The 25,023-nt window shown below is 37.9% G+C and overlaps 3 protein-coding genes across 6 annotated transcripts; all 3 read left to right on the top strand.

The window, feature by feature from the left end:
* The first annotated feature begins 721 nt into the window (after positions 1–721).
* On the top strand, positions 722–2,945 carry LOC120288031 (GDSL esterase/lipase 5-like). Its single transcript, XM_039301283.1, has 5 exons — positions 722–997; positions 1,111–1,232; positions 1,338–1,568; positions 2,175–2,421; positions 2,552–2,945. Exons 1-5 carry the CDS (start codon positions 745–747, stop codon positions 2,794–2,796), a joined length of 1,098 nt encoding a protein of 365 aa, XP_039157217.1. The 5' UTR covers positions 722–744; the 3' UTR covers positions 2,797–2,945.
* A 612-nt stretch (positions 2,946–3,557) lies between these two features.
* LOC104419515 (GDSL esterase/lipase 2-like) lies at positions 3,558–5,504 on the top strand. 3 transcript variants are annotated; one of them, XR_005546274.1, is made up of 4 exons: positions 3,558–3,935; positions 4,058–4,136; positions 4,224–4,420; positions 4,959–5,504. XR_005546274.1 is itself a non-coding variant. In XM_018862476.2 (4 exons), the coding sequence occupies exons 1-3, from the start codon at positions 3,698–3,700 to the stop codon at positions 4,400–4,402; spliced, it is 537 nt and encodes a 178-aa protein (XP_018718021.2). In that variant the 5' UTR covers positions 3,615–3,697; the 3' UTR covers positions 4,403–4,420; positions 4,959–5,504. The 3 variants fall into 3 exon arrangements, 2 of the variants coding, with proteins under 2 accessions (XP_018718021.2, XP_039157218.1); XM_018862476.2 differs by having other exon boundaries at positions 3,615–3,935; positions 4,017–4,136; XM_039301284.1 differs by having other exon boundaries at positions 3,616–3,935; positions 4,017–4,420.
* Positions 5,505–7,531: 2,027 nt separating this feature from the next.
* Positions 7,532–15,549, top strand: LOC104419514 (GDSL esterase/lipase 1). Of its 2 annotated transcripts, none has more exons than XM_018862220.2 (6): positions 7,532–7,811; positions 13,255–13,536; positions 13,645–13,763; positions 13,879–14,106; positions 14,757–15,006; positions 15,133–15,549. In XM_018862220.2, exons 2-6 carry the CDS (start codon positions 13,284–13,286, stop codon positions 15,375–15,377), a joined length of 1,095 nt encoding a protein of 364 aa, XP_018717765.1. In that variant the 5' UTR covers positions 7,532–7,811; positions 13,255–13,283; the 3' UTR covers positions 15,378–15,549. The 2 variants fall into 2 exon arrangements, with proteins under 2 accessions (XP_018717765.1, XP_010029493.1); XM_010031191.3 differs by having other exon boundaries at positions 7,533–7,811; positions 13,278–13,536.
* The last annotated feature ends 9,474 nt before the right edge of the window (positions 15,550–25,023 follow it).

Raw genomic sequence — 25,023 nt, 5'->3', positions numbered from 1 at the left:
CTTACAAATTAGAGGGGGAAAAAAAAAACAAGGTCTCTGCTTGATTGTTTTCTTATTATCATTGCAATGGGTGTCAGATAAGTTTTTATCCCATGTTGCTGATTTATGAGCTATTCAATTGATTGAACAAATTTCACGCAACGTCTAATAAAATGAAGTATTGTAACCCGTTATGCTTCGCATTAGCCGGGATCAGAAGCACCCCATGTGGCGCTTGGGACGGTATCGATTCGGGTTTGCCTTCAGCAGTACTAGAACTAGAGTGAGGGTGCTCATTGGTCTTACATTCCCAGGACGCCGTCGTCTAGATAGAGGCTGTCGTGCTAGCGAATGACTCCCCTGCGACCTTAAACTAATGATGGATGCCTCCACATTGAGTTAACCAATGGTGTGGTCACATGAAGAACACGTTTCGAATCATCTAAGCCTATGATTTGTCAAAGTGGGCTTCTGGATGAGTACAGGAAAACGACTATAAATTTGTTAGACTTTTCTCCCAGACGAATAGCCTTCTTGCGCGTACGTGTCGAGCTAGTCGGCCGACGTGGGAATAAAAGTAAAAACCCATTGTCGTACTCCCACTTGTCCAGACGGACCTCCAACGTTTATCCAATGTATCTGCCAAGTTCGTAAGTCCTGTTCAATGCACGGACAGGAGACTTTGTAACCGCTACTTTCATCACCGTATTTTCCTATATATGTAGCCACCTAAAAGAGGACGAACATCACCCAACACAGATCATCATGTCGACTCCGACTCTCCACATCATTCTCTTCATTGTTCTCGCAAGCCTCTTCATCTCAACTCGTGGCGATGATCAGTCTCGGACAGATGTTGCTTTCTTCATCTTCGGCGACTCCGTTAACGACGTGGGGACCAACAACTACATAAACACCACTGCTGATTTCAGAGCAAATTTTCCTCCTTATGGCGAGACGTTCTTCCGCCATCCCACTGGAAGATTCTCCAACGGTCGTCTCATTGTCGATTTTATTGGTAACTTCTTTTTCGCCGGGTAACTTGTACGCAAATTCTATTTATTTCCTCATAAATAACTGCTTAATATGTTTGTTGTTCTATTTTGTTTTTGTTTTTCTTTGGTTATGCAGCTGAATATGCAAATCTGCCGCTGATTCCACCATATCTCCAAATGAAAGATGATGAATTCATGGGAGGGGCGAACTTCGCATCCGCCGGTGCTGGTGCTTTGGGCGACACTTATGAAGGATTTGTATGTTATTTATTTATGTCTTTTGGCTCGAAGCTTTATTTAACATGAAAATTTCCAACTGCGAGAAAGATGGGAATTAACAAGTTCGTGTTTTTAATTTATCAGGTGGTGGATTTGAAGATGCAGCTGAAGCAGCTCGAACAACTAGAGAAGAAGCTGGAGAAGGAGATGGGCAGCGAGAGGGCCAAGAAAATAATTAAAGAGGGTGTTTACTTAATTAGCATTGGAAGCAGTGAATACGCCCTGCCTTTCTTCTCTAATCCTACTCTGTTTCAGTCCATTTCCATGGAAGATTACGTGGGGATGGTGATTGGAAACATCACCACCGTGCTTAAGGTACGAAACTAACAAGAATTCCATCATCCACCGCTCTTGAGAGAGTACTTTCTAGTTTCACTTAAAGGAAGATTTTTATGGACCGCGTGATTTCTTGTAATTTCTGGTACAAATGGACTCGATTGGATAGCTCCATGTACAGAAGCCAATTTCTATCGACAAATTCGAAAATGAAACAAATTCAAATTACATGATCTTTAAGCATGCCCAATTGTATTGACATGACTAAACATGAGTGCTTAATCCGAACTCACAATTGAGTACGAGTTGCTGACCCTTAAGTACATTATAAATGCAATTCTTTCTCCTTCTCTTTTCCATAAGCCATGATTTGATATCCAATTAAGATCTACTATATCACTTAGTCAGTTGCTCTTTATGTGGCTCCATTTGTAGCGCAAACATGGGATTGTACAAGTATTTCGATGTCTTTTTATTCAATTATAAGTTGGTTTCGAGTGTATCTTGACCGGTTTATTTGCCGAGAGACCTTAAAGGTTCACTCTGCTATATACATACACTATATAGTGTGTGCTTACAAGGCAACATTTGATAATTGTTACAGCATTTCAAGGGGATGATAACGATTTCTCATTTTCTTTTCAGGGAATATATGAAGTAGGAGGAAGAAAATTTGCAATGATTGGAATTGGGCAACTTGGGTGTGTGCCAATCATGAGACCAGCCGAAAATGGTTCTTGCTCAGACGAAGCCAACAAGCTCGCACAGCTTCACAACGTTGCTCTTACTTCAATTCTCGCAAAACTGGAGGCGCAACTCCAAGGATTCGAGTACTCCTACTTCGACTACTACACTTCAGGCAGTGAGAGAATCCACTACCCATCAAAATATGGTAAGTTATTTATGCTGCGGGCACTTAGCTTAAGCATCATCACTTCTATACCGGTTGTGGATATTATGCCTTTTACATCGCTCGTGTACTGAATAGAAGTCCTTATTTTCGAAATGTGAAATCAATTCAGGTTTTAAGGAAGCGGAAACTGCGTGTTGTGGTTCGGGTCCTTATAGGGCAAATTCAAGCTGTGGAGGCCAAAGAGGAGAGAAGGAATTTTCATTATGCCATGATCCTGAGAACTACGTATTCTTTGACTCTGACCATGCAAGTGAGAGGGCTAATAGGCAATTTGCGCAATTGATGTGGAATGGGAGTTTGAGTATAATCAGACCTCGCAACTTGAAAGCATTGTTCAAGCATGAGGGTGCTTGAATAATTTTTTTCCTTGAAATCGTAGGTAAATAATCACATCCCACTTGAATATCATATTATGAATAATGGGGGATGATGTTGGATTGATTGTATGTTTGCACTTCTGTTAAAGAACGAGGATGTTCAAATGAGCCCCTAGCATTGCTCAAATGTCAACAAACTTGATTTCTTAAAATGTTTTGGAATAAGTTTGAATAAATGAAATTTATTATCGCTTTAATTTTGCACTTTTGCCTACGATTTTATGAGCCCTAGCACAGTTAATGTTTTTTGTATGGGGTCAAATGCGAAAGAACTGAAAGTAAGAAAAACAAGAGGGAAGAGAGTCGATTACATTACACAACCTATTAAGTTATGGGTCACATTGGTTATCCATTTATTCCTATATGTTGGACAGAGCCTAGGCCCACCAAAGTATTTTAGAAAGGAGAACAGCATAAGAGAAATAACAAGCATATTAAGATTGAAACCATCAATGGTCCCATAATGTGATCCAAGCGTAAAGTCTGGATAAGCAAGGGAAGGGATTATAAATTGGTAATGAGCTGTTTCGACTGAAACTTCTATGAAGACGTGCTGAAATCGCGGGTGGACCGCAAAATGGAAAATTAAAAAGGTGAAGTATGGAACCAGGAGTCGTTCAAACGTATCTCAGCAGCCTCCTCTTATGACCGCAAGATGGAAAATAAATACATAGCGAAAATCAGAATGCAAATTACGCAAGCAAATATGTTTCAACGCCCCCAAAAAGTTTACTCTGCCAATTTATGACGTCATGTGTTTAGCCAAAAGAGGAAAGAGCTATCCCGAGCCTTCCACTTCGCCCAACTTACTTATTTAAGTAACCCGAGCATCGGTACAAAATCCCAAGAGACGCCGCATCGTCCCACCCAAGATCGCCATGTCGGCTCCGGATCTCCACATCCTCTTCTTCGCCGTCTTCGTCTTCGTCAGCCTCCTCCTCTCGGCTCGCTGCGACGTCGCCCTGTTCATTTTTGGCGACTCGCTCAACAACGCAGGGATCAACAATTACGTGAACACCGTGTCTTTCAGGGCAAACTTCCCTTCATATGGCGAGATTTTCTTCCGCTGTCCCACTGGCAGCTTCACTGACGGTCGTCTTATAGCTGATTTCATTGGTAATAACTTCTCCATGCTCTAGTCTTTTCTTCCCCCGTAAATGATTGATTGCACACTCAAATTCCTTTCGGGCGATTCAGCTGAATATGCGAAGCTACCACTGATCCCACCATATCTCCAGCTGAAGAACGACGGCTGTGGAAGGGGCAAATTTTGCATCTGGCGGAGCAGGCGTTTTATCCGATACTTACCAAGGATCTGTATGTTGAGTGTCTTTCCTTGTCTTTGCTTTGATTTTTTTTTTATGTTCCGCTTCCAGGTTGTCTTCCTTAGTTTTCCTTCATTAGGTGGTGGACCTCAGGACTCAGCAGAAGCAGTTCGAGAAGGCGAAGAGAATGGTTTCGGAGGGCGTTTACATGGTCAGCATCGGAGGCAACGATTACTTGAACCCGGTTCTCAACAATCCAGCTTTGTTTCAGTCCATTTCCATGGAGGATTAAGTGGGGATGGTGGTTGGCAACATTAGCACTGTGCAGTGCTTGAGGTAAACCCATGTCCATAATTTCTTTCCAATTCCGGAGCAGTACTGCACTGTTTAATCCTCATAAACAAGTCAATCGGGTTGCAATTATTCGGAGGATTTTGTTGACCAACGCATTTTATTCTTTATAGTTTAGTCGCCACCTGACTTTTTGTTTGATAGAGATCAATAATTCCTTATGAAAATCTATATCCATTATCTCCCAAGATATTGAAGATATTTTCATGTCGGTTGTGAAGTCAAAATAATTTTTTATTATTAGAGTCAAATTAAGTGAACAAGCTTTCACACTCAAGACATATAACATATAATTTTCATTTTTTTATGAGTTTTGTTATAATGGATAAGTAAGGACACTTGCAATTTATTATTTGTTTTTTGCTCGTGTATTCACCACATTCTACTCCGAGCCTATTATAAATTTGACTTTCTTTCATTTGATAATAAATTAAATGTTATCACACACCATTATCAATTGTCGCAATTGATTTTTGTAAATGAATAGTAACAAATTTATCGATCTTTGATTTTTTTTTTCCAGGGCATATATAAAGTTGGAGCAAGAAAATTTGAGTTTGTTACGATGCCACCTCTTGGGTGCCTCCCAACCGTTTGACCGGTCACCGAAAATGGTTCTTGTCAGAGATCAGCCACCGAGCTAACAAAGCTTCCCAGCGTGGCTCTTCCAGCGACGCCAAGCTAGAGTCTCAATTGCAAGGATTCAAGTACTCCGTCTTCGACTTGTATACTTTTCTTGACTAAAAGAATGGAAAATCGGCGTGTTGCAGCTCGGGTCTATACAAGGGGAACTATAGCTACAGAGGTATGAGAGGGGTGAGAGAGTACTCGTTGTGCCCTAATCCGGAGGAGTATGTGTTCTTCGATTCCTACCATCCGAGTGAGAGGGCTTATTGGCAATTCGCTCAATTGATGTGGAATGGAAGTTGGCACACCACCTAGCCTTATAATTTGGAAGCATTGTTCAAACATGGGGACATTTGATCTTTTGTTTTTTCAAAGTCTAGGGAAAACAACGGGAATCAAACTTCATCTCATGAATAAATGAGGCATATTATTACAGTTTAAATTTATAATAGCATTACTGTTGTAATAATGCGAACAAGGGGGATCAAACTTTATCTCATAAATAAATGAGGCATATTATTGCAGTTTGATTATAAGAGGTTCAAATCAAAGCATATATCAGATTAATGGTCTATTTCATTACCATAATATTTAGAAGCCCATAGAACATCATACAAGTTTTAAATATGGGTTCTTTTAAGGTTTTTCACGTGTGCATGTGGCCTTGCTAATTACCGACACTTGAATTTTTGTCGACGTTTCTAAATATTCATTCTTTCGCAAAATTATAAAAAAAATTATAAAAGATAAGAAGCCAAAAAATTGAAAAAAATGAATAAAGTGGACCAAACAAAAATGAAATAAAAACAAAAATAAAAGGGGAAATCGAGTGGGCTCACCCTTCGACCTAACTTCCCTTTTCCTTTCGTTTCTTTGGCCCATTTTTCCTTCTTTTCTTCGGCCCACCAGAGCCTAAAAGAGAAGCTCGGCCCATCACTTCTTTCCCCTCTTTACACACCCTCACACACGCTCGCATGCATAAACGGGAAAACCCCCTCCGCGAGCGTTCCTTCACCACGGTGACACGAGCAAAAAGGATCCTTGCTGGGGATGACGTGCTGTCGCGTGAGGAGAGCGGGGAGAGGAGCGAGCGTATTTATAAAAATCCTCTATTGCATCCAGGATCCTTTCCAAACAAAAACCATATCATTGAAGGGGGCTGAAACCTATGAAGCACGGACAATCTTTAGAAGTTTTCGAGTCGTGTTGGACATACTTTGACATGTGGTCAACGAGTGTCGGAAAATTCGACACTTGATCAACTCTTACTAATATGCTTTGACATGCATATCAAGAATTGCAAGAGGCATGATGCATTTTTAGGGCGGGATTGCAATTGCAAAGGGAGAGGGAATCGTTGAAGAAGGCGATCAAGAGGACCACAATTGTGATGCCGTGATGGAGGTGAGGCTACGATTATGAAGGAGGGAAGCCTAGAGGCGAGGTGGCCAGTGACTATGATGAGGCAACTGAGAGAGAGTAGAGATCGAGAGGAAGAGGATCGTGTGAGAAGGACAAGGAGGTGGCTAGGGTTTTTGGTTTCCAAGATTGCTCTTTTAGTCTTAGGAAGAAGAGTAGGAATAAAATTAAAAATGGGAATACCATGCAAGGAGGAGGAGAAGGAGGAGGAGGAGGTGGCTAGGGAATTAGGCTTTGGGTTTCCAAGATTCCTCTTTTAGTTATAGGAAGAAGAGCAGGAAAAAAATTAAAAATGGGGATGCCGTGCAAGGACAAGCAAAAGGTGGCGGTGACTAGGAACTTAGGGTTTGGGTTTTCAAGGTTTTTTTTATAGTTTTAGGAAGAAGAGTAAAAGAAAAAAAAATTGAAAATGGGGATGCCGTTGTAGGAAGGAGGAGGCGGTTGAATTGAAAATGGAGATGCCGTGTAAGAAGGAGGAGGCGGCAAAATTGAAAATGGGGATGCCCGTCAAACTTGACAAGATTTTTTTTCTTTTTTCTATTATCTTTTGGAGGAAGGGAAGAATGGAGGGTGATTGCAAGAAAGAAAGTCAAAGGTGGTGTGGGGTAAGAAACAAGAGGGTGAAATAAATGGGTAAAACTAAAAAGTGATTTTGGGAAATAAAAGTACTAAATGTTGAATAATGACAAATTATGATTATCGTAGAAGATTATAGATTTTTTTTTAAAATAAGTTGATTATAGTACTTATTTTTGTTAAAGTCAGAAACATGTCTTCAAACATTAATATGCATTTCTTATAAATATGCTTTTTCAATTTCTTACGAATAAATTTATTAATATTATTAGTGTAAATTCATTTCAAGTTTGATTGATAAATATAAAAATGTTTTTTTAATATTATTGGAATTTTCTATTCTTGTAGAAACGACGTGTCACTCTATCTTGCTGAGTGAAGTCACATCGGAGGGGCGTGAGAGAGCGCGTGGGTTGAGAGGGGGATTGACCTTTTTTCTTTTTGCTACCTGGAGGGTAGGGTTTTCTGGTTTTCTTTTCGTTTCTTTTCTTTTCTTTTCTTTTGAGTAAGGAGGAGAGTAAAGTTCTGCAGAGTGTGAGAACCAGAGGGGGAGAGAGTTCTGGCCATTGAAGTGCTCAAGCGGGAGAAATTGCAGAGACCTTCAATTTTAAAGGGGGCAGCTGAAGCTGGTCCGACTGGAGCAAGTTCGTCCAGAGCACCCGTTAGGAGGAGAAAAGCCCGGTGATCTCCCGTAGAGTTTTTCGCACCTCATCGCTGCCGATTTCAGCAAAGTCCATTTCACCAAACGAACCAGGTGTTTGAACACTCTCTCCCTCAGGCGTATTCTGTGTACGAGCTGTTTTGTCTTTTCTTTTTTCTTTTTTTTTTAATGAAAAAAGCCGAGAATGGGCCATGAAGTTTGAATCACGAAAACACAACAAAACTGGGATAAGATAGGATGCTGCTGAGTAAATTGACCTAGATGTATGTACATCATTTCTCTGTCATACTGATAATCATGGTGGAATCGGATTGGAAGCTGGCTTTTGATGCTGCACACCAACCGTTTTCTCAAATGCCCAAAAGAAGACCGAAATTCTTTTTGGATGTTGGAGCTTGAAATCGATTAGTATCTACGTTCATATTCGTTGAATCTTGTTTGATCATTCGAGTTTTCCTTGTTTTTGTGTGATTTGGTGGAAAAATCTTGCTCGAGTTGGTCGCGTAAGGATTTCCCACGCCGGAATACCCCGCCGGAGTTACTTTCCCTCGCTGGCGAGCCTCTGTCCATGGTTCAAGGCTACTCGAGTCAGCTTTTCTCTCTGTCTTAACGTTCTTGTGCTGGTTTGTTTGCTGATGTTGTTAATATTAGAAGTTTGAGTTCCGGGTGATGTTCATTTTTATGTTCGGTGGTCGCCGGAACAGAAAATCTGAAAAGGTAGGCACCAGTCGGTGGGAACGACCGGTCGGTGGTGTTGGCCGGCGATGATGTAGGGCGGTGACCGGCGACGAGATGGCGGTGCTGTCGAGTGTTTCTCGACGGCAGAGGCGAGTAGCAGGAGTTCGGCCCCGTTGGAGGGGGAGCAGAGGTTGAAGGTGATTCTGGGAAGAAGAAGGTGCAGGGGAAAAGGATAAATAGAGAAAAAGACAAAAGAGAAAGTAAAGAAAAATAGAAAAATCATTTAAAAACTAGAAAAATTGAAAAGTATATTTTTTGTTTTATCCGACTGGGTCAGATCCGGGTTTGGGTTGGGTCAATGGCCGGATCGGGTAAAAGGTCTGGACCCGTTCCCCCCAATATAATGATAAATTAAAAAAAATTCAAAAATAATAATACTAATTAAAAAATTCTGGAAAACATTAAAACATCTGAAAAATCAGAAAATTCATAAAAATTTAGAAAATTCGGAAAATCATTAATGTTTTTTTTAGAAAATTCAGAAAATCATTAAAAATCAGAAAATCCGGAAAATAACAAAAACTTAGACAAATCAATAAATATTTAGAAAATTCTTTAAAAAAATTCACAAAAAATTAGAAACCCTTAGAAGTTAAAACCTAAAATTAGACAAACTTTTAGAGCTTTAGAATAGGGTTCCTTGTTTTGGATTGTCTTTTCTTTTTAGGGATAATTTTAGGATACTTGTATGTTTTCTTTTGTGTTTATAATTGATTATGTATTTCAATACTTCAAATATTACTATCCTGCTCTAAAATGGTTAGGACGAATCTTAGTTCTCTTTTGGATAGGCTGTCATGACATTAGTTAGCACACAATTAAATAGGTACCAAAAGGGCGTTATTCGGACTAACATAATTAAGTCATCAAGTAAATAGTAAGATATCCTCTCGTATCTTACTTGATTTCTAGCCAATTGAAAAAGTTAGTGGCGACTCCTTAGTCAAAATTTACATAAGCTTAATTGATTATTTTTTTAAACGTTTGATGTCGTATGAGATATGGGCTTAAGGGAACCCAATAGGAAAGCGTGCCAGGATTTTGTCTCCTAATATAATTCATTAGAAACTTGGACCAACTCAAAATTTTTTTAGGATTGTTTTTACATTTCCTCATTTTTTGACATTTGATTCACTAAGAAAAATGATTGAACAACAAATTTTTTCTAGTCAATGAAAAATCTATATTTAAATTTCAAAATTTGACCAACTAAAAAAAAATTATTAAATTGATTGTCAATTTCTAAAAATATAACTAGACATAGATGTTTGGATTTGGATTTGAAACTTGACACTTGGGCACAAAAATCTCAACGGTAGTTCTTGAATCTTGGGCGTCCAAGACCAAGTCTTCGACACATATACCTGGTCCATCGAGGTCAAGCTTGAAACCTTGCTGGCTAAGCCCCGGTTCGTGATGCCAACGCTTAAGTCCATTAAAGTTGGGCCTAAAGCCTCGGTCCTCATGCTTGATGCCAGCACTTGAGCCTAGGTCCACCAAGATCGAGAGTGGGATCTTGATACTTGAGCTCGAATCCCCAAAACTTGGGCTTGGATCCACAAAGGCTACAACCAAGTTCACAAAGGCTATGCTTGAGTCCATTGTGGCTAGGTTTGGGGCCTTAGTGGACATGTTTAGGTTTATCAAGGTTGTGCCCAAGATCCCAGTGCCCGTGCCTTCATCCCGACACTTGGGTTGAGATCCCTCTTGTGCTTGTACTCGATTTCCCCGGGTCCCCGATTGCCCATACACGAGTTACTAGCATCTAAATAATGTGTTTATTTAAAAAAATCAAATCGGATTTTCCATACCAAATGATGGAATATTTTTCAGTTTATTTTCAGGTTTAAACCAAATATCATAAAATATTATCATTTTCTTGTAAAATAACTTCCTACAAAATAATTTCCAGAAAAATTAAATTTTTCATGAAACAAATAGAGCCTTAGCAAATGCAACATTTTTGAAATTGTTCATGTATAATGATACGATTTACATCCTCCAATTGGGTCAGGTTTCATCCATGATCTCAAACTCGATAACTATTCTATCCCTTGGCCTGATGTTTGTAGCAATGCTCATTTTTCATATTGGCTCTCCCGATACTTGGGAGAATTACCAAGAAAGTCCTAAATCTATTGCAATTGTGTCAATTCAGTTCTAAATTTTTTTTTTTGGCCAATTTAGTCCTAAACTTTTTACAATTATACCAATTCAGTCCATCCGGCTAAAATTGGCTGGCCGACGTGTCATTTAAAAAAAAAATTCGAATTTTTTAATTTTTTTTTTCAAAATTTTTAATATTTTTTTATTCTTTATTCTTTTTTTTTTTTCCCATCATCTTCTTTGCCTCCTGGCCGGCTTGCGTCGGCCGGAGGCGAGGGCCGACGAGGTCAGCCTCGCTGGCCACTGGTGAGGGCAAGGCCCTGCTAGATCCGGCGAGCTCGGCCCTCGCCGGGTCGGCGGGGGCCTCGCCCAGCCAAGGCGAGGGTCGACCTCGCCAGTGGCCGGCGAGGCGACCTTGCCCATCGTCCACAATGTGGCGGCGATCGGAAGCCGCGAGCTCACTTGCACTTCGGAGGCGCAATTGCAAGGCACGGATTGAGGCGGAGAGAGAGAACGGTTCCGAGCGAGCGGCGAGGCGACCTCCTCAATCGGAGAATCTTCGGGTGACTATCCCTCTCCCTCTCTCTCGTTTGAAGTGATCGAGCGGCGGCGACGTAGCAGACGGCGACGGGGCACGCGGCGCGGTTGTAGTAAGCGCGAAGTACGCTCGGCCAATCGTGACCGAGATGTGGCGGCCGATAGGGTTTCGGGGGAAGACAACGGTGACAGATAGCAGGGATTTGTCTCCGGGACAGCGTCGAGGCTACGCTGAAGTAGATGCTAGAGGGTGATAGTGATGCGGTGGAGATCTGGTGCAGCGATGGCGTCGGGGGGTTCGGGCAACGTCGACCACACCTACTTCCTGCTCGGATCTGGCCCCCTTCTCTAGTTTCTCTTCCTCTCTTCGGCCCCTCTTTGCAGATCTGGAACTCCCTTGCCCAGAACTCCTCCCCTCCGGCCAGATCTGAGATCTCCGCCTCGCCCTTGCCAATAGCCAACGAGGCTGACCTCGCCAGATCTGGCGGGGTCTCGCTCTCGCCAGTGGCTGGCAAGGTTGACCTCGTTGGACCTCGCCTTCGGCCAGCAGGGGCAAGCCTCGCCATTGGCTGGCGAGGTTGACCTCGCTGGCCCTCACCTCCGGCCAGGAGGTGAAGATGATAGGAAAAAAAAAGAAAAGAAAAATTCAAATTTTAAAAAAATTTTGAAAAAAAAATTATTTATTTTTAAATGCCACGTCAGCATTTGTCGGACAACCGGTGTCCACGTCAGCGTTGGCCTGCCAATTTTAGTCGGATGGACTGAATTTACACAATTGTAAAAGGTTTAGGACTAAATTGGCTAAAAAAAGAGTTTATGACTAAATTGGCACAATTGCAATATGTTTAGGACTTTTTTGATAATTCTCCCCTCGATACTTTGATTGGCACTATTCATTGTAGAAGCCGAATCAAGCTCTAGCAAATTCGTATGAATAGGCTTCGTGAAATGGTGTCCAAATGAATTAGAAGAAAAGGTTGGGTGGCTTTCTCGAAATTAGAAGAAAAGATGCAAGTGATCCACCAAAATATGGGCCTTATAAGTGTTGGATAGACAAATCAAACAAAATCACACTCATTGAAGTAGATAAGGCGAGTGCTGTAGTGTGTCCAAAAGAACAAGGTCTGTGTATAATTGTTAGTTTGAGGTATATCATGAACATCACTGCCATATGAAAATGCTAAAAATCCAAAGTAAGTCCCCACTTGCCTTAAGTTTTCAATTTTTTCCACCCAAAGTCCTTTGAGAATGAACGTCTCGATTTTTTTTTCAAGAGAAGATATTGAACCAAACGCACCCTAAATTAGATAGAGACTTGTCTCCTCGATGAAAAGCCTTCTTGCGCCTAAGTCTCGAGCAAGCCGGCCAACGTGGGAATAAAAGTCAAAACAGATTGCCGTCCTTCGACTTGTCCAGACGTAGCTCCCACGTTTATCCAATGTATCTCCCAAGTTCGTAAGTCCTGTTCAATGCACGGACAGAAGACTTCATAGCAAATACTTTTATCACCATATTTTCCTATATATTAAGGGTGTATGTGATTCGGTTCAGATTGATTTTTTTGAAAAACCGAATTGAATTGAATTGATAAGGAAATTTATTGAACCGAATCGAAATCCGATCCAAACTGTAGTAGAATTGAATCAAGATCCTGGTTTGGTTCGATTCGGTTCGGCTTTTCGATTTTTACTTTTCGTTTTGTTTTATTTGTTTCCTACAGGCACCCCTTTCAATAATTTTTTTATTTTCTAAAAAATAAAAAATTTAAGTTATTTTTATTCCTTTTCTTTCTTTTTCTTCTTCTTCATTGGCCAGTGACCAGCTAGAGACGAGCTGAAGCCTCATCATAGGCCGGTCATCGGTTGCCATTGTTGTCGGCGACTGGCCAATGAAGAAGGAGAAGAAGTAAAAGAAAAAAAAGAAAGAAAGAAAAGAAAAAAAATTAAAAAAAAAGATTTAGTAAAAAAATAAAAGGAAAAAAAATTGGATTTTATTGGTTGGTTCAATTAACAAAACCGATAAAAACCGAATCAGTTAAAAAGTTTCAGTTTTTAATGAGAACCGAATTGAAAAAAATACCAAGCTTGTGGTTCGATTTGGTTTGGTTTTTGATTCAGTTTTTGATATCCTTGAGTGTATATGTGGCCACCTAAAGAGGACGAACATCATCCAACACAGGTCATCATGTCGACTCCGACTCTCCGCATCATTCTCTTCACTGTTCTCGCAAGTCTCTTCGTCTCAACTTGCCGCGACAATCAGTCTAGGAAAGATGTTGCTCTCTTCATCTTGGGGGACTCCATTAATGACGCAGGGACCAACAACTACATAAACACCACTGCAGGCTTCAGAGCAAATTTTCCTCCTTATGGGGAGACGTTCTTCCGCTATCCCACTGGCAGATTCTCCGATGGTCGTCTTGTCGTCGATTTTATTGGTAACTTCTTTTCCAGTTAACTTGGGCCCAAATTCTATTTATTTCCTCATATTACTGCTTAATATGTTTGTTGTTCTATTCTGTTTTTGTTTTTCTTTGGTTATGCAGCTGAATATGCAAATCTACCGCTGATTCCACCATATCTCCAAATGAAAGATGAATTCATGGGAGGGGCGAATTTTGCGTCCGCTGGAGCTGGTGCTTTGGTCGACACTTATGAAGGATTTGTACGTTCTTTATTTATGTCTTTGGCTCGAAGCTTTATTTAACATAAATTTTTGCACTTTTTGAGTCTGCAAGAAACCTCGGAAATGAGTAAGCCCATTGTTTTCAATTTATCAGGTGGTGGATTTGAAGACGCAGCTTAAGCAGCTTGAACAACTGGAGAAGAAGCTGAGGAAAGAGATGGGGAGCGAGAAGACGAAGAGGATAATTAAGGAGGGTGTTTACTTAATTAGCATCGGAACCAATGATTACACGAAGCCTCTACTTAATCCTGCTCTGTTTCAGTCCATTTCCATGGAAGATTACGTGGGGATGGTGATTGGGAACATCACCTCTGTGCTCAAGGTTAGAAGCAACAAGAATTCCATTATCCACCCGCTCTCGACAAAGTACTTTCTAGTTTCACTTAAAGATAAGTTTTTATACACCTTGTGTTTTCTTGCAATCTCTGGCACAGATGGACACGATTCTATAGCTCAATGTAAATAAGCCCAATTTATATCGACAAACTCGATAATGAAACGAATTCAAATTACATGATCTTTAAGCATGCTCAATAGAGATACATTGCATTGACATCGCTGAACATGAGTGCTTAATCCGAGCTGACAGGTGAGTACGAGATGCCGACCCTTAAGTACATTCTAAATGTAATTCTTGCTCCTTCTTTTTTCCATATGCCATGTTTTGATATCCAGTTAAGATCTCTTATATTACTTAGTTGTTCTTATATGGCTCCATGTGTAGCACAGGCATAGAATTGTGCAAGTATATTGGCGTCTTTTTATTTGATGTTAAGTTGGTATATGAACGTATCTCAACCAGTTCATCTTTCTGAGAAATTTTAAAGGTTTACTCCACTAAATACATACACATATAGTGTGTGTTTGCAAGGAACCTTGTTGTTCTGGCCTCGTGATAATTAGACTTGCTAAACATCTGGTAATTGTTATGGCATTTCAGGGGGATAATATGGCTTTGTGATTCTTTTCCAGGGAATATATGAGGTAGGAGGAAGAAAATTTGCAATGATTGGAGTGGGGCAAATTGGGTGTGTGCCAAGCATGAGACGATTGACTCGAAATGGTTCTTGCTCAGGCGAAGCCAACAAGATCGCACAGCTTCACAACGTTGCTCTTACTTCAATTCTTGCAAAACTGGAGATGCAACTCCAAGGATTCGAGTACTCCTACTTCGACTTCTACACTTCAGTGAGTGAGAGAATCCAATACCCATCGAAATACGGTAAATTGTGCTGAGGGCACTTATCTTAAGCATCAATACTTCTACACCAGTTGTGGATTTTGTGCCTTTTACATCGCTCATGTCTTGGATAGAAGTCCTCATTTTCGATATATGAAATCGATTCAGGTTTTAAGGAAGCAAAAAGTGCGTGTTGTGGTTCGGGTCCTTATAGGGCAAATTCGACTTGTGGAGGCCAAAGAGGTGTGAAGGAATATTCATTATGCCGTCATCCTGAGAAGTACGTGTTCTTTGATTCTGGCCATTCCAGTGAGAGGGCTAACCGACAATATGCACAGTTGATGTGGAATGGGAGTGTGAGTGTAATCAGACCTCGCAACCTGAAAGAATTGTTGAAGCATGAGGGTACTTGAATTTTTTCTTTGTTCCTTGAAATTGTAGGTAAAGAATCACATCCCACTTGAACGTTATATTATGAATAACGAGGGATGATGTTGGATTGACTATATGGTTGCACTTCTGTTAAAGAACAAGGATGTTCAAATAAGCCCTAGTATTGCTGAAATGTCGACAAAACTTGAATTACTTAAATCTTTCAGGATAAGTTCGAATAAATGAGATTCATTATCGCTTTGGTTCTGTGCTTTTAACTATGATTTTAGGGCTGCAACACAATGCATTTTATTAATATGAGGTCAAATGTGAAAGAACAAATAAGAAAAAAAGAAGAGGGAAGAAAGTCGATTACATTATACAGCCCATTAAGTTATGGGTCACATTGGTTATCCATTCATTCCTATGTGTTGGACCAAGCCTAAGCCTACGATATCTGTAAAAATAGAGTTATATTACCTATTTTAGTCAACAAAAAATGCAATATTCATGAGAAAATATTTAGATTTCCTTATATTTAGGCAAATTTTCCTTGTTTATGCAACTTAATGAGATATGGAGAAAATAAGGAAAATAATGGTAGAAAGATGGAAAATGAAGAATTTAGTGATCTAGGAATTTAAAATAAGAAAACGTTGGAAGATGGATATCCAATCAAGGATTTTGTATTTTATCAGTAAGCTATGGAAGGTGGATATCAAATCAAAGATTTTCTTATTTACTCCCTAATTTTATGTGAAAAAAAAACCAATTGCCTTTGGATAGGAGTCTTGAATGTATCCAATAAATAGGAAAACATTGAGAGCTTAGGAAGACAATTAGGTTTTTAGTTTTAAATGTTTTTTCATTGTTCTGATAGTTTTTCAAGCGTTTTGAAGAGAAGACAAAATTGGTAACGGAATTCTTGTTCTTTGATTCAAGAAGTTGTGTTTAATTTGTATTTTCGTTTCTTCTTCTATCATGTACTAATTTTCTTTTGTTAGGGCTAGATGTAGCATGACTATGATGATATGAATTTCATGTTTTTTATGTTTTGCAAGTGATTTCATTCATGTGAGTTATATATTATTGCATTTAATGCTTTTAAGTAGTTGTATGTTTGAGATTGGGAAGCAATAATATGCAATTATTATTTTTATAACATATAACCATGAATTAAATATGGATACATATACCATGTTATTTGTGTAACTTTCGGTGACAAGGTGGTCCAAAAGACTCATTACAAAGCGAAAATATTCACAGATTTTAATACACTTATATTTATTTAATTCACATAGAGATATGGTGGATAGATAAATTGAATAGATTTGCTATACCTAGAGATATTATAGTAAATAGATTGGAAATTTTGCTTTCACATATTTGATATCGTTTTTGTATGTGTAATAATTTAAAATTAATATCTAGTGGTTATGGTGTAAAAGATATTCTAACATATTTATTTGATTGATTTACTACATTTAATTTCAAAATTTTGTTTCTATGTTTGTGAATTTTAATTTATTCTCAAGTTTATTTTGATCTTTTAGATAAATTTTAGAATTAGTTCATTTTTAATATTCAATTGGTTTATTAATCATCAATCTTTATGAGATGATATTCCTTTTTCATTATTATATTACTCGTTCGACACGTTCATCTCATTTAGAATTTCATGAACAACCTACCAAAGTATTTAAGAAAGGATAACATCATAAGAGAAATGACAAGCAAATTAAGATATCGAGACAGATTGTTATTGGGTATTGAAGATGTGACCAATATAAGATATCGATCTCGTGGACTAATTTTAGGTTGCTTAGCATTGCTCCTCCGAAAATGACGAGCTTTCTAGTCCTATTCGAGTTAGTTGCTTACATCTGCAACCCACTTTGTGTATCCATCATTCTTTTTGTCGGTGTTTCATTGGCTGCTTTTTTGTTCATCATTGGCTGTATTAAGCATGCATACTCGACCCGAGTTGCCAAATGATCCAAATCGAAAGAAACTATCTCGAACATGAGAGTGCTAGTATGAACACCTAGAGGGGGTGAATAGGTGTTTAAAATAACTCTTGGCAAGTATATGCGGAATAAAATAAACTTCAAACAAAGGAGTTAAGGAAGAGATAAGAACACAAGATTTATAGTGGTTCAGCTTAATCCAAGCCTACGTCCACTCTCCCACGCTAACAGCATTCTTGGCTGGATTCCACTATGCAATCAACAAGAGATTACAACTTCGAGTGCAAACACTTAGTAGATCACACTATCTCACTAAGTCACTCTTTTGGTATTTCTCTCACGATCACAAACGTTTAAGCTCTCCAAAGACAAGTATATGATCGAAGGTCGCTCAGACTTTGGAATTATAAATTCTACGCTCTATCTCTTACTTGCTTATCGGTCCATGATCTCCTTAAATACTCCTCCACTTCCAAACTAGCCGTTGGACAGTATCCCGGAGAATCGTCTTCCAATATACCCATTGGACAGCTCTGTATCTAGAAGATTTGGTAGCCGTTGAGTGACAAAGGTAAAATCCCAAATTGATTCCGATCGCCCATACAAACGGAATCTTGATTTCCATAAATAAAGCTTCTTCGTATAGAAAGATATTGTCTTCAAGATCCAATTGTCAATCAAATAGATTGAGTCAATCAAATCAATCTTGATGTTAAATCCAAACCAGATCACTAGCCGTTATATGATTGGGCTTGAGTTACGTTCTGTTGAGTCTGGATGTAAAGTCTGAGAGCAATATACTTTACAATCTGAGTCTGAGTGCGATAGACTTTGTAATCTGAGTATGAACATATTCTGCTTTTGAACAGATTTAGCTTTAAGGTCTATACCCAGTTTAGCTTCAACATAGAGTCTGTCTTTTGGTTCAGCTTCATCATAGAGTCTGTCTTCTGGTTCATCATTCACGTTCAGTCTAGAATTAGTCAGAGTTGACAGATTTCTGATGTAGAACAGACTTTGACACTAAAGTTTGGCAGTTTTCAGACTTTGAGTCTTGAGTCTGGCAATCTTCAGACTTTGAGTCTTGAGTCTGGCAGTCTTCAGACTTTGACATAGAAGTCTGGAAATCTTCAAAATATACTCTGGACATATGTTACGTTCAGTCTTCTGATCGTCTTCACACTTTGACAATATCCTTTACATGTTCTATCATCTGCATGGTCTATTACTTAACTATTAAACATGTTAGTAGCCTTTGATTTATTTTGTCATATTCAAAACATCATAAGGGATTTCCCTAACAATCTCCCCATTTTTGATGATGATAAAACAATCTCTGAATATGCAGATTTGTAAAGATATTAATTTAAATCAAAGGATATCAGAAGATAACAAATATATTGAGCATAACAATATATAGAAAAATAATCACAGCTCAATATTATGCCATAGATAATATCAACCAATCAACAAATATGCATATTCATATTCTCTCACCCTTTTTGTCATAATAAAAAAGCAATAACAATGAAAATAGCATCACGTAGAGAATATAAAATGATAAATATATCTTGCATGACATATAATTTCCAAAAAGATCAGCTTTTATAAAGCAAGTCGAATATTAAAGATATGCAATATAGCTCACTTCGATCATATCAGCAAATATCCAATAAAAATCACGGATGCATCATAAAATTCATTTATCCTTTTCGTCATGATAAAATGATAATATCAATAAGAGATTTGTTAATGACAAAAGGTAATAAAAGATGCACTAACCGGACTTTTTAGAATAAATTCTAACACATTTACCTTTCCTTCCATCCATAAGATCACGATCAATCAAAAAAGATTTTTCCATAATTGATCAAAGCTCCCCCTCAATTTGTTGCCTTTTTGAGATGATCACGATTCTTTTCCTTTTCTTTTGGATTCACGTTCTCCCCCTGTGATCATGACAATATTTGCGAATGGAAACAATTGTTGCTTGTGCACGTTGAGCATAATATTTTTCCATTATTTCCTCTGTAGCGACATCCGCAACGATCACTTGCATTTTGAAATTCGAGGCAAAAATTTATTTTCTTTAACCAAGCTCATGTCGAATTCAACCTTTTGTACGATGCATAAGGGATTTCCTCAATAAGCAAAAAATTTGCACAAGGAATGGAATCTTTGAACCTCCAGAAGATAATATAGAATCTCCATGACTTTCTGATTGAGTTTTCCAAAATCCATATGGAAGATTCTTTTGTGACCTGCAAATTCTTATATAATAGATAATCATCTTTGCAAAAATGTCACGTAATATTTTCCTTTGATTTGCGGATCAAACTTGCTAGATATAATATATCTTTTAAGAATATAGCAAGAATATCCATAAATATGCAATAATATCTTTCAAGATCAAAGAGATTTCCTTGAGCATAAATTTCAGATATGCATTTTGCAAAAGGAAAATAGATATTTATGTCACGTGCCAAAATCGCAATACCTTATATTTATGACAAAAGATATTCACAATATAATAAACAATCATCCAAAATGCACGTAGAGATTTGCAAGGCGGGATGATAAAAATATTCTCTTACCCAAGGTATATATTTGCAATATACCATTGATTAAAAAAATCATTACCAATTATCGTAGGAGATATTTTCTTATTGCACCATGATTTTCATAGATTTGCGATCATTCATCCCTTAAATAATTTCCTGCAATCAACTCATTTCCTTTTTGATATCCATCAATTTGGATCCTTCCATGACGTTAGAGCAAAATATATAATCTCCAAATATTCTTTCTTAATTCATCATAACAGAGTACTCAAAGAAAGAATATTATGCACAATGATATTTTGAAAAATAAATTCTCACTTAGTCAAAGCACAATAAAAACAGAGAATAAAATTCCTTGAGTATCTAAAAATATCTTGCATGATCACGTAAAACAGATTTTCACTTTGCAAAATATGATTAAATCTGAAGTTTAAAATTAGACAAAATAATCTGAATTATCTCAAATAATCACACGTACTAAATCAAATCTCAACCCACAAATCACAAAAACAAATCATACGATTCTTTCTTCCATAAAGCAAAATATGATCATTATAAAATCTCAATCAACCAAGGATATATCGAATATGAGAATTATTGCCCAAATCAAATTGAGAATAAAAAAATTCCTTACCAAATCCTCTTTCTTCTTTCTTCTTTATATCCTGCAAAAATAACTTATTTTTTCTTTGGTACCCATTTTTTCTTGGGTCCATGAGAGTTAGTAGAATATGTTGTTTTTATCCAATTTTTCTTGATAAGTCTCCAGACTTTAGGACAATCTTTCTCAAAGTGTTTTGAATCTCCACAATTTGAACATTTGAGGGCATTTCGACCAACAGGTTTTACAAACACTTTTTGAAAATGATTTTTGTAAAATGCCTTTGAAGGTCTTTGTCTAAGTCTCTCCTTGACTTTAGGAAAATTAATTAGAGAATCTCTTTCCTTATTGAAACCAAGTCCTGACTTATTATAGTAAGGTACTTGTATAGAAAGGATATGCTCTAATGTTTTTGAACCATTTGAAAATCTTGTCGAAATATTTGAAAATTCTTTCTTCAAAGAATCATTTTCTTTGACAAGTAAATCTCGACTTTCTTCTGTTTGTAGAAAATCTTTTTGCAAAATTTCAAAATTTTCTTTTGAGAAAGATCATGTTTCCTAAGACGTGAATTCTCCTTTTTTAGTTTGAAGATTCTTTTAAGAGAAGATTTGAGATTTAAGCAAAGCTCATTTATATACTTTGAAACTTTGAGAGGAATTTTTGAATAGCTTACCTTGATTTCCTCATCGGATTCTGAGTCTGTGTCTGAATCATACTCTGATTCTAAGTCTGTGTCTGAGTCAGACTTTGATTCTGAGTCTGTGTCTGAGTCAGACTCAGATTCAAAATGTGCCATCAAGCATAGATTTCCTTGCTCATCATCTTCTTTCATTGTTCTTTTCTGGCCATTCTGCTTGTATTTTCTTCTTCCACTGAATTTACTTCATTTTCTACTCAACTTTTTGAATTTCTCAATCATAAAAGCAAGTTCTTCGTTGTCCATGTCATTTTCTGAGCTTGTTTCATCAAAAACAACATTAGATATTAAAGCAATGGACTTCTTACATTCGGGATCTTCATCGTTGATTTGTTCCACTTCATAGGATTGAAGAGTGTCGATCAATTTATCAACGGAGAGTGGCATAATCCTTTAAGTCTCCCGGATTGAGGTCTTGACATGGTTCCAATCTTTTGAGAGACCTCGCAAGAGTTTGTTGACCTTCATTGGGGTAGAAATTTGCTGATCTTGATATGCTAAACCATTTACAATTTCTGTAAAACGGTTGAACATATCTCCAATTGACTCTCCTTGCTTCATCTTGAAGGATTCATATTTGCCGAGCAGGAAGTTTACTTTTGTCTCTCTTACACTCACCTGCAAACAGCTAAAAACCAACTATAGTGCTTACTCGAGTTGAAGCACTCAAATTCCTAATAATTAATTGAAAAAAAATATCAAAAGACCAAGTAAAATGATATTCTAATAACAGCTTGACTATACTACGCCTATTTGTTGATAAAATGACACCTATGCACCAAGGAAAAGCTCGCTTCTAGCGGAAACCTATTGTTGTCCATTAAGCGCAGCTCGTGTGTTAAACTTCGTCGCGCTACAACTTCCTCCACAAAATTTCATTTCAATCCATCTTACGGTTTTTAGAATATCTCTTAATACACTACAACAACCCCAACTCGCCCCCTCCCCCAAAACCTCATCGAAAATGGCTAAAACTCATGCCTAAAGTTACTATACGGTACGTGTCCAGAACTTGTGTCAAACTTGAAAATTCCATTCCGGGCAAATGGTAAGCTCAAATCAAATCCATAAAATGCTATATCTCCATACTATTCTAAATTGTTATTTCTACAAAAATATGCAACTCAACGATTCGAAAACGGACTTCACCACACAAATCTCCAATAATTTTGAATTTTGAATTCTAATTGCGATGATTCGTTCGAATAGACAATTAAAGGCTTTGATCACTTACCAATGTCTACCTCCTCCTTCCCTTCTTTTCTTTAATCTTTTTTTCTTCCTTCTTTCCCCTTTTTGTTTCTCCTAAGCTCTCTCTCTCTCTCTCTCTCTCTCTCTCTCTCTCACACACACACACACAAAATTGAAGCCCCCTCCCCCCTCCCACCATATCCCCCTTTTCTTTTGACTTTTCAACTCTTCTCCCTTTTTTCTTATTTTTGGGCCCACTAGCAGATCTCATAGTAAAAAAGAATTCTTGTCCACTATCTGTCCAAGTTTGTTGGAAAGATTTGTCGAATTGATTTTTGACAAGAGAAAGAAAACTCGAAAGTTTGAAAAAAGTTTGATTCTTGAATTGCATAAGATAAACCCAAGTGGCACGAGTTTAATCATCGACAATAGTGAAAAAGAAACGTAAACCGTCATGATGTGGGGGTGTGATAGGGACTCCAGATATCCATATGAAGAAGAGAAAAAGCATTAGTAGCTCGAGATGTGCTAATTGGAAATTGAGCTCGATACTATTTTGCCAAAGGGCAGATTGGACATCTAGTATAAGAGAACGTGCAGTGTGACTCAAGCGTTGATGATGAATAAGATTTTAATTATTGCCAATGGCATTATAAGGAATTTTTTTATTCAATAAATCAAAATCCTTTGGAAAGCTAGTCCAAAAATACAACCCTTGTGCAACACTACCCAAGCCCATCGGTTTGCCATAACTCAATTATATACAAGACATTTTTAAAGAGAATATCTAGACTGATTTGGACAATACCAATTTTGGTGACATAAGTAACGTTTCCATTCAGGAGTCATACAGATATGGGAGAATCCAGATTTTTTGAATATAAGAAAATAATTGCTCATTACAAATTGTGTGGTCGCTAGCAACTGAATCAATGATTCATTCATCAATTGATATTACATTTTGTTGGAGAAATCTCTCTAGAGTGTTTTAAAGCTGACAAAACGTTTCTATCAGTCTAGTCTGAAAGCTGTGCAGACCCTTGTACTTAGAGTCTGAAGACTTTCAAATCACCAGACTCAGCACACAAGACTCAAGACTCAAGACTATTCTCATTGACAGTTTCTAATCTAGCGACGAAGACGATCCAGAGCTAAAGTGTTTGGTTAAGGATTTGGTCTTATCGACTGGAGAAGATCTCTTGGTTGGATTTGATACAACGGATTATTTATTTGAAATCAAGATCATTTGAAGATCCGATGATTGACGAAATATTCTTGGAAGGTTCTATTCTTGGAAACCAAGATCCTGATTGTATGGGCGAACAAGATTGATGGGCTATCGACATGTTCCTTTAATAGCTTGATTGACCTTCTTAATTGATTCTGTCCAACGGGAAGATTGGAAAAATTCCTTTGGTAAGTGCCAACGGGTATGATGGCATAAAAGAGTTTAAAAAGAAGACGTTCCAGTTGTTCTAGTGTGTGCTCGATAGAGAAATTTCAGAGTCTGAAGTTCCTTGATTATTAGTCAATTCATATTAAGCAAAACTGTACACGCAAAGAGAGTTTATACTTAGTGATACCTTGAGAGAGTGTGGTAGATCTTCTACACCAAGAAATTAAGGAAGAACAGTGCTGTAATATCTCTTTGTTCATAGTGGAATCTAGCCAGTGGGCTGTCAGTGTAGAAGAGTGGATGTAGGCTTGAAATAAGCTGAACCACTATAAACCTCGTGTTCAATTTTCTCTTCCCTACTCTTATTCTTACTTTGATCATTGTTTGTTTATTGACGAGGAAAAATTGTCTCATTTCTATCAACTGTCTAGTATTGTGCGATTATCGAAAAAAATTACTCGTTATACCTATTCACCCCCCCTCTAGGTACTTATACTAGCCATATCAATTGGTATCAGAGCTTGTGTACTCACTTTATTTGAAATGTTTTACTTCAGAGTAAAAGATCCATAGCTAGTATGCTAGCTCCAGGGCTGGTGGAAGGTCAAGCAATACTGGACCTCCTTACTTTGATGGAAAGGACTACAACATCTGGAAAAACAAAATGAAAGCATTTATTCGATCAAAGGATCCTCTGGAATGGGAGGTTGTAGAAAAAGGAATCACTCCTAAAGTTGCATCCGTCTCAGAAAGATGGAAAGAAACTGTTGAGAACAAGGGAATGTCTCAGGAAGAGATAATCAAGAGACAAACTCTTGATGCAAAAGCTATATATTCTTTATATTGTGCCTTGTCACCTACTGAATATAACAGAATATCTTCTTGTGTTACAGCAAAAGAAGTCTGGGATATGTTACATATCACATATGAAGGAACTGATCGAGTAAAAGAGACCAGAATCAACATCCTTCTCGGTCAATATGAAGCCTTCAAAATGAGACCTGGAGAATCTATAACTGACATGTTTAGCTGTTTTACAGAAATTGTAAATGGTCTTGAAAATCAAGGACAACCAATTTCTGATCCCGTGAAAGTAAACAAGCTACTGCGTGGACTCTCCAAGGATTGGAATCACATAAAGACTTCAATAAGAGAGACGCAAAGAATCATGCCACTATCTGTCGATGAGCTGGTTGGAACTCTTCAGTCTTATGAAGTGGAATGAATTAACGAAGACGAAGATCCAAAAGGTAAGAAATCCATTGCATTAA

Source organism: Eucalyptus grandis, chromosome 9 (assembly GCF_016545825.1).
Source record: "Eucalyptus grandis isolate ANBG69807.140 chromosome 9, ASM1654582v1, whole genome shotgun sequence".
Taxonomy (NCBI): Eukaryota; Viridiplantae; Streptophyta; class Magnoliopsida; order Myrtales; family Myrtaceae; genus Eucalyptus; species Eucalyptus grandis.
The sequence above is the reverse complement of the archived record's forward strand: the minus strand, read 5'-3'. Positions and strand labels throughout refer to the sequence as shown.

Excerpts from the sequence above, each read along its gene's own strand:
- LOC120288031 (XM_039301283.1), top strand. The coding sequence starts at position 745 with ATGTCGACTCCGACTCTCCACATCATTCTCTTCATTGTTCTCGCAAGC. Across the intron at positions 1,569-2,174 it reads ACATCACCACCGTGCTTAAG|GGAATATATGAAGTAGGAGG; the intron begins GTACGAAACTAA and ends TTTTCTTTTCAG. Across the intron at positions 2,422-2,551 it reads CCACTACCCATCAAAATATG|GTTTTAAGGAAGCGGAAACT; the intron begins GTAAGTTATTTA and ends AAATCAATTCAG.
- LOC104419515 (XM_039301284.1), top strand. The coding sequence starts at position 3,698 with ATGTCGGCTCCGGATCTCCACATCCTCTTCTTCGCCGTCTTCGTCTTC. Across the intron at positions 3,936-4,016 it reads TCTTATAGCTGATTTCATTG|CTGAATATGCGAAGCTACCA; the intron begins GTAATAACTTCT and ends CGGGCGATTCAG.
- LOC104419514 (XM_018862220.2), top strand. The coding sequence starts at position 13,284 with ATGTCGACTCCGACTCTCCGCATCATTCTCTTCACTGTTCTCGCAAGT. Across the intron at positions 13,537-13,644 it reads TCTTGTCGTCGATTTTATTG|CTGAATATGCAAATCTACCG; the intron begins GTAACTTCTTTT and ends TTGGTTATGCAG. Across the intron at positions 15,007-15,132 it reads CCAATACCCATCGAAATACG|GTTTTAAGGAAGCAAAAAGT; the intron begins GTAAATTGTGCT and ends AAATCGATTCAG.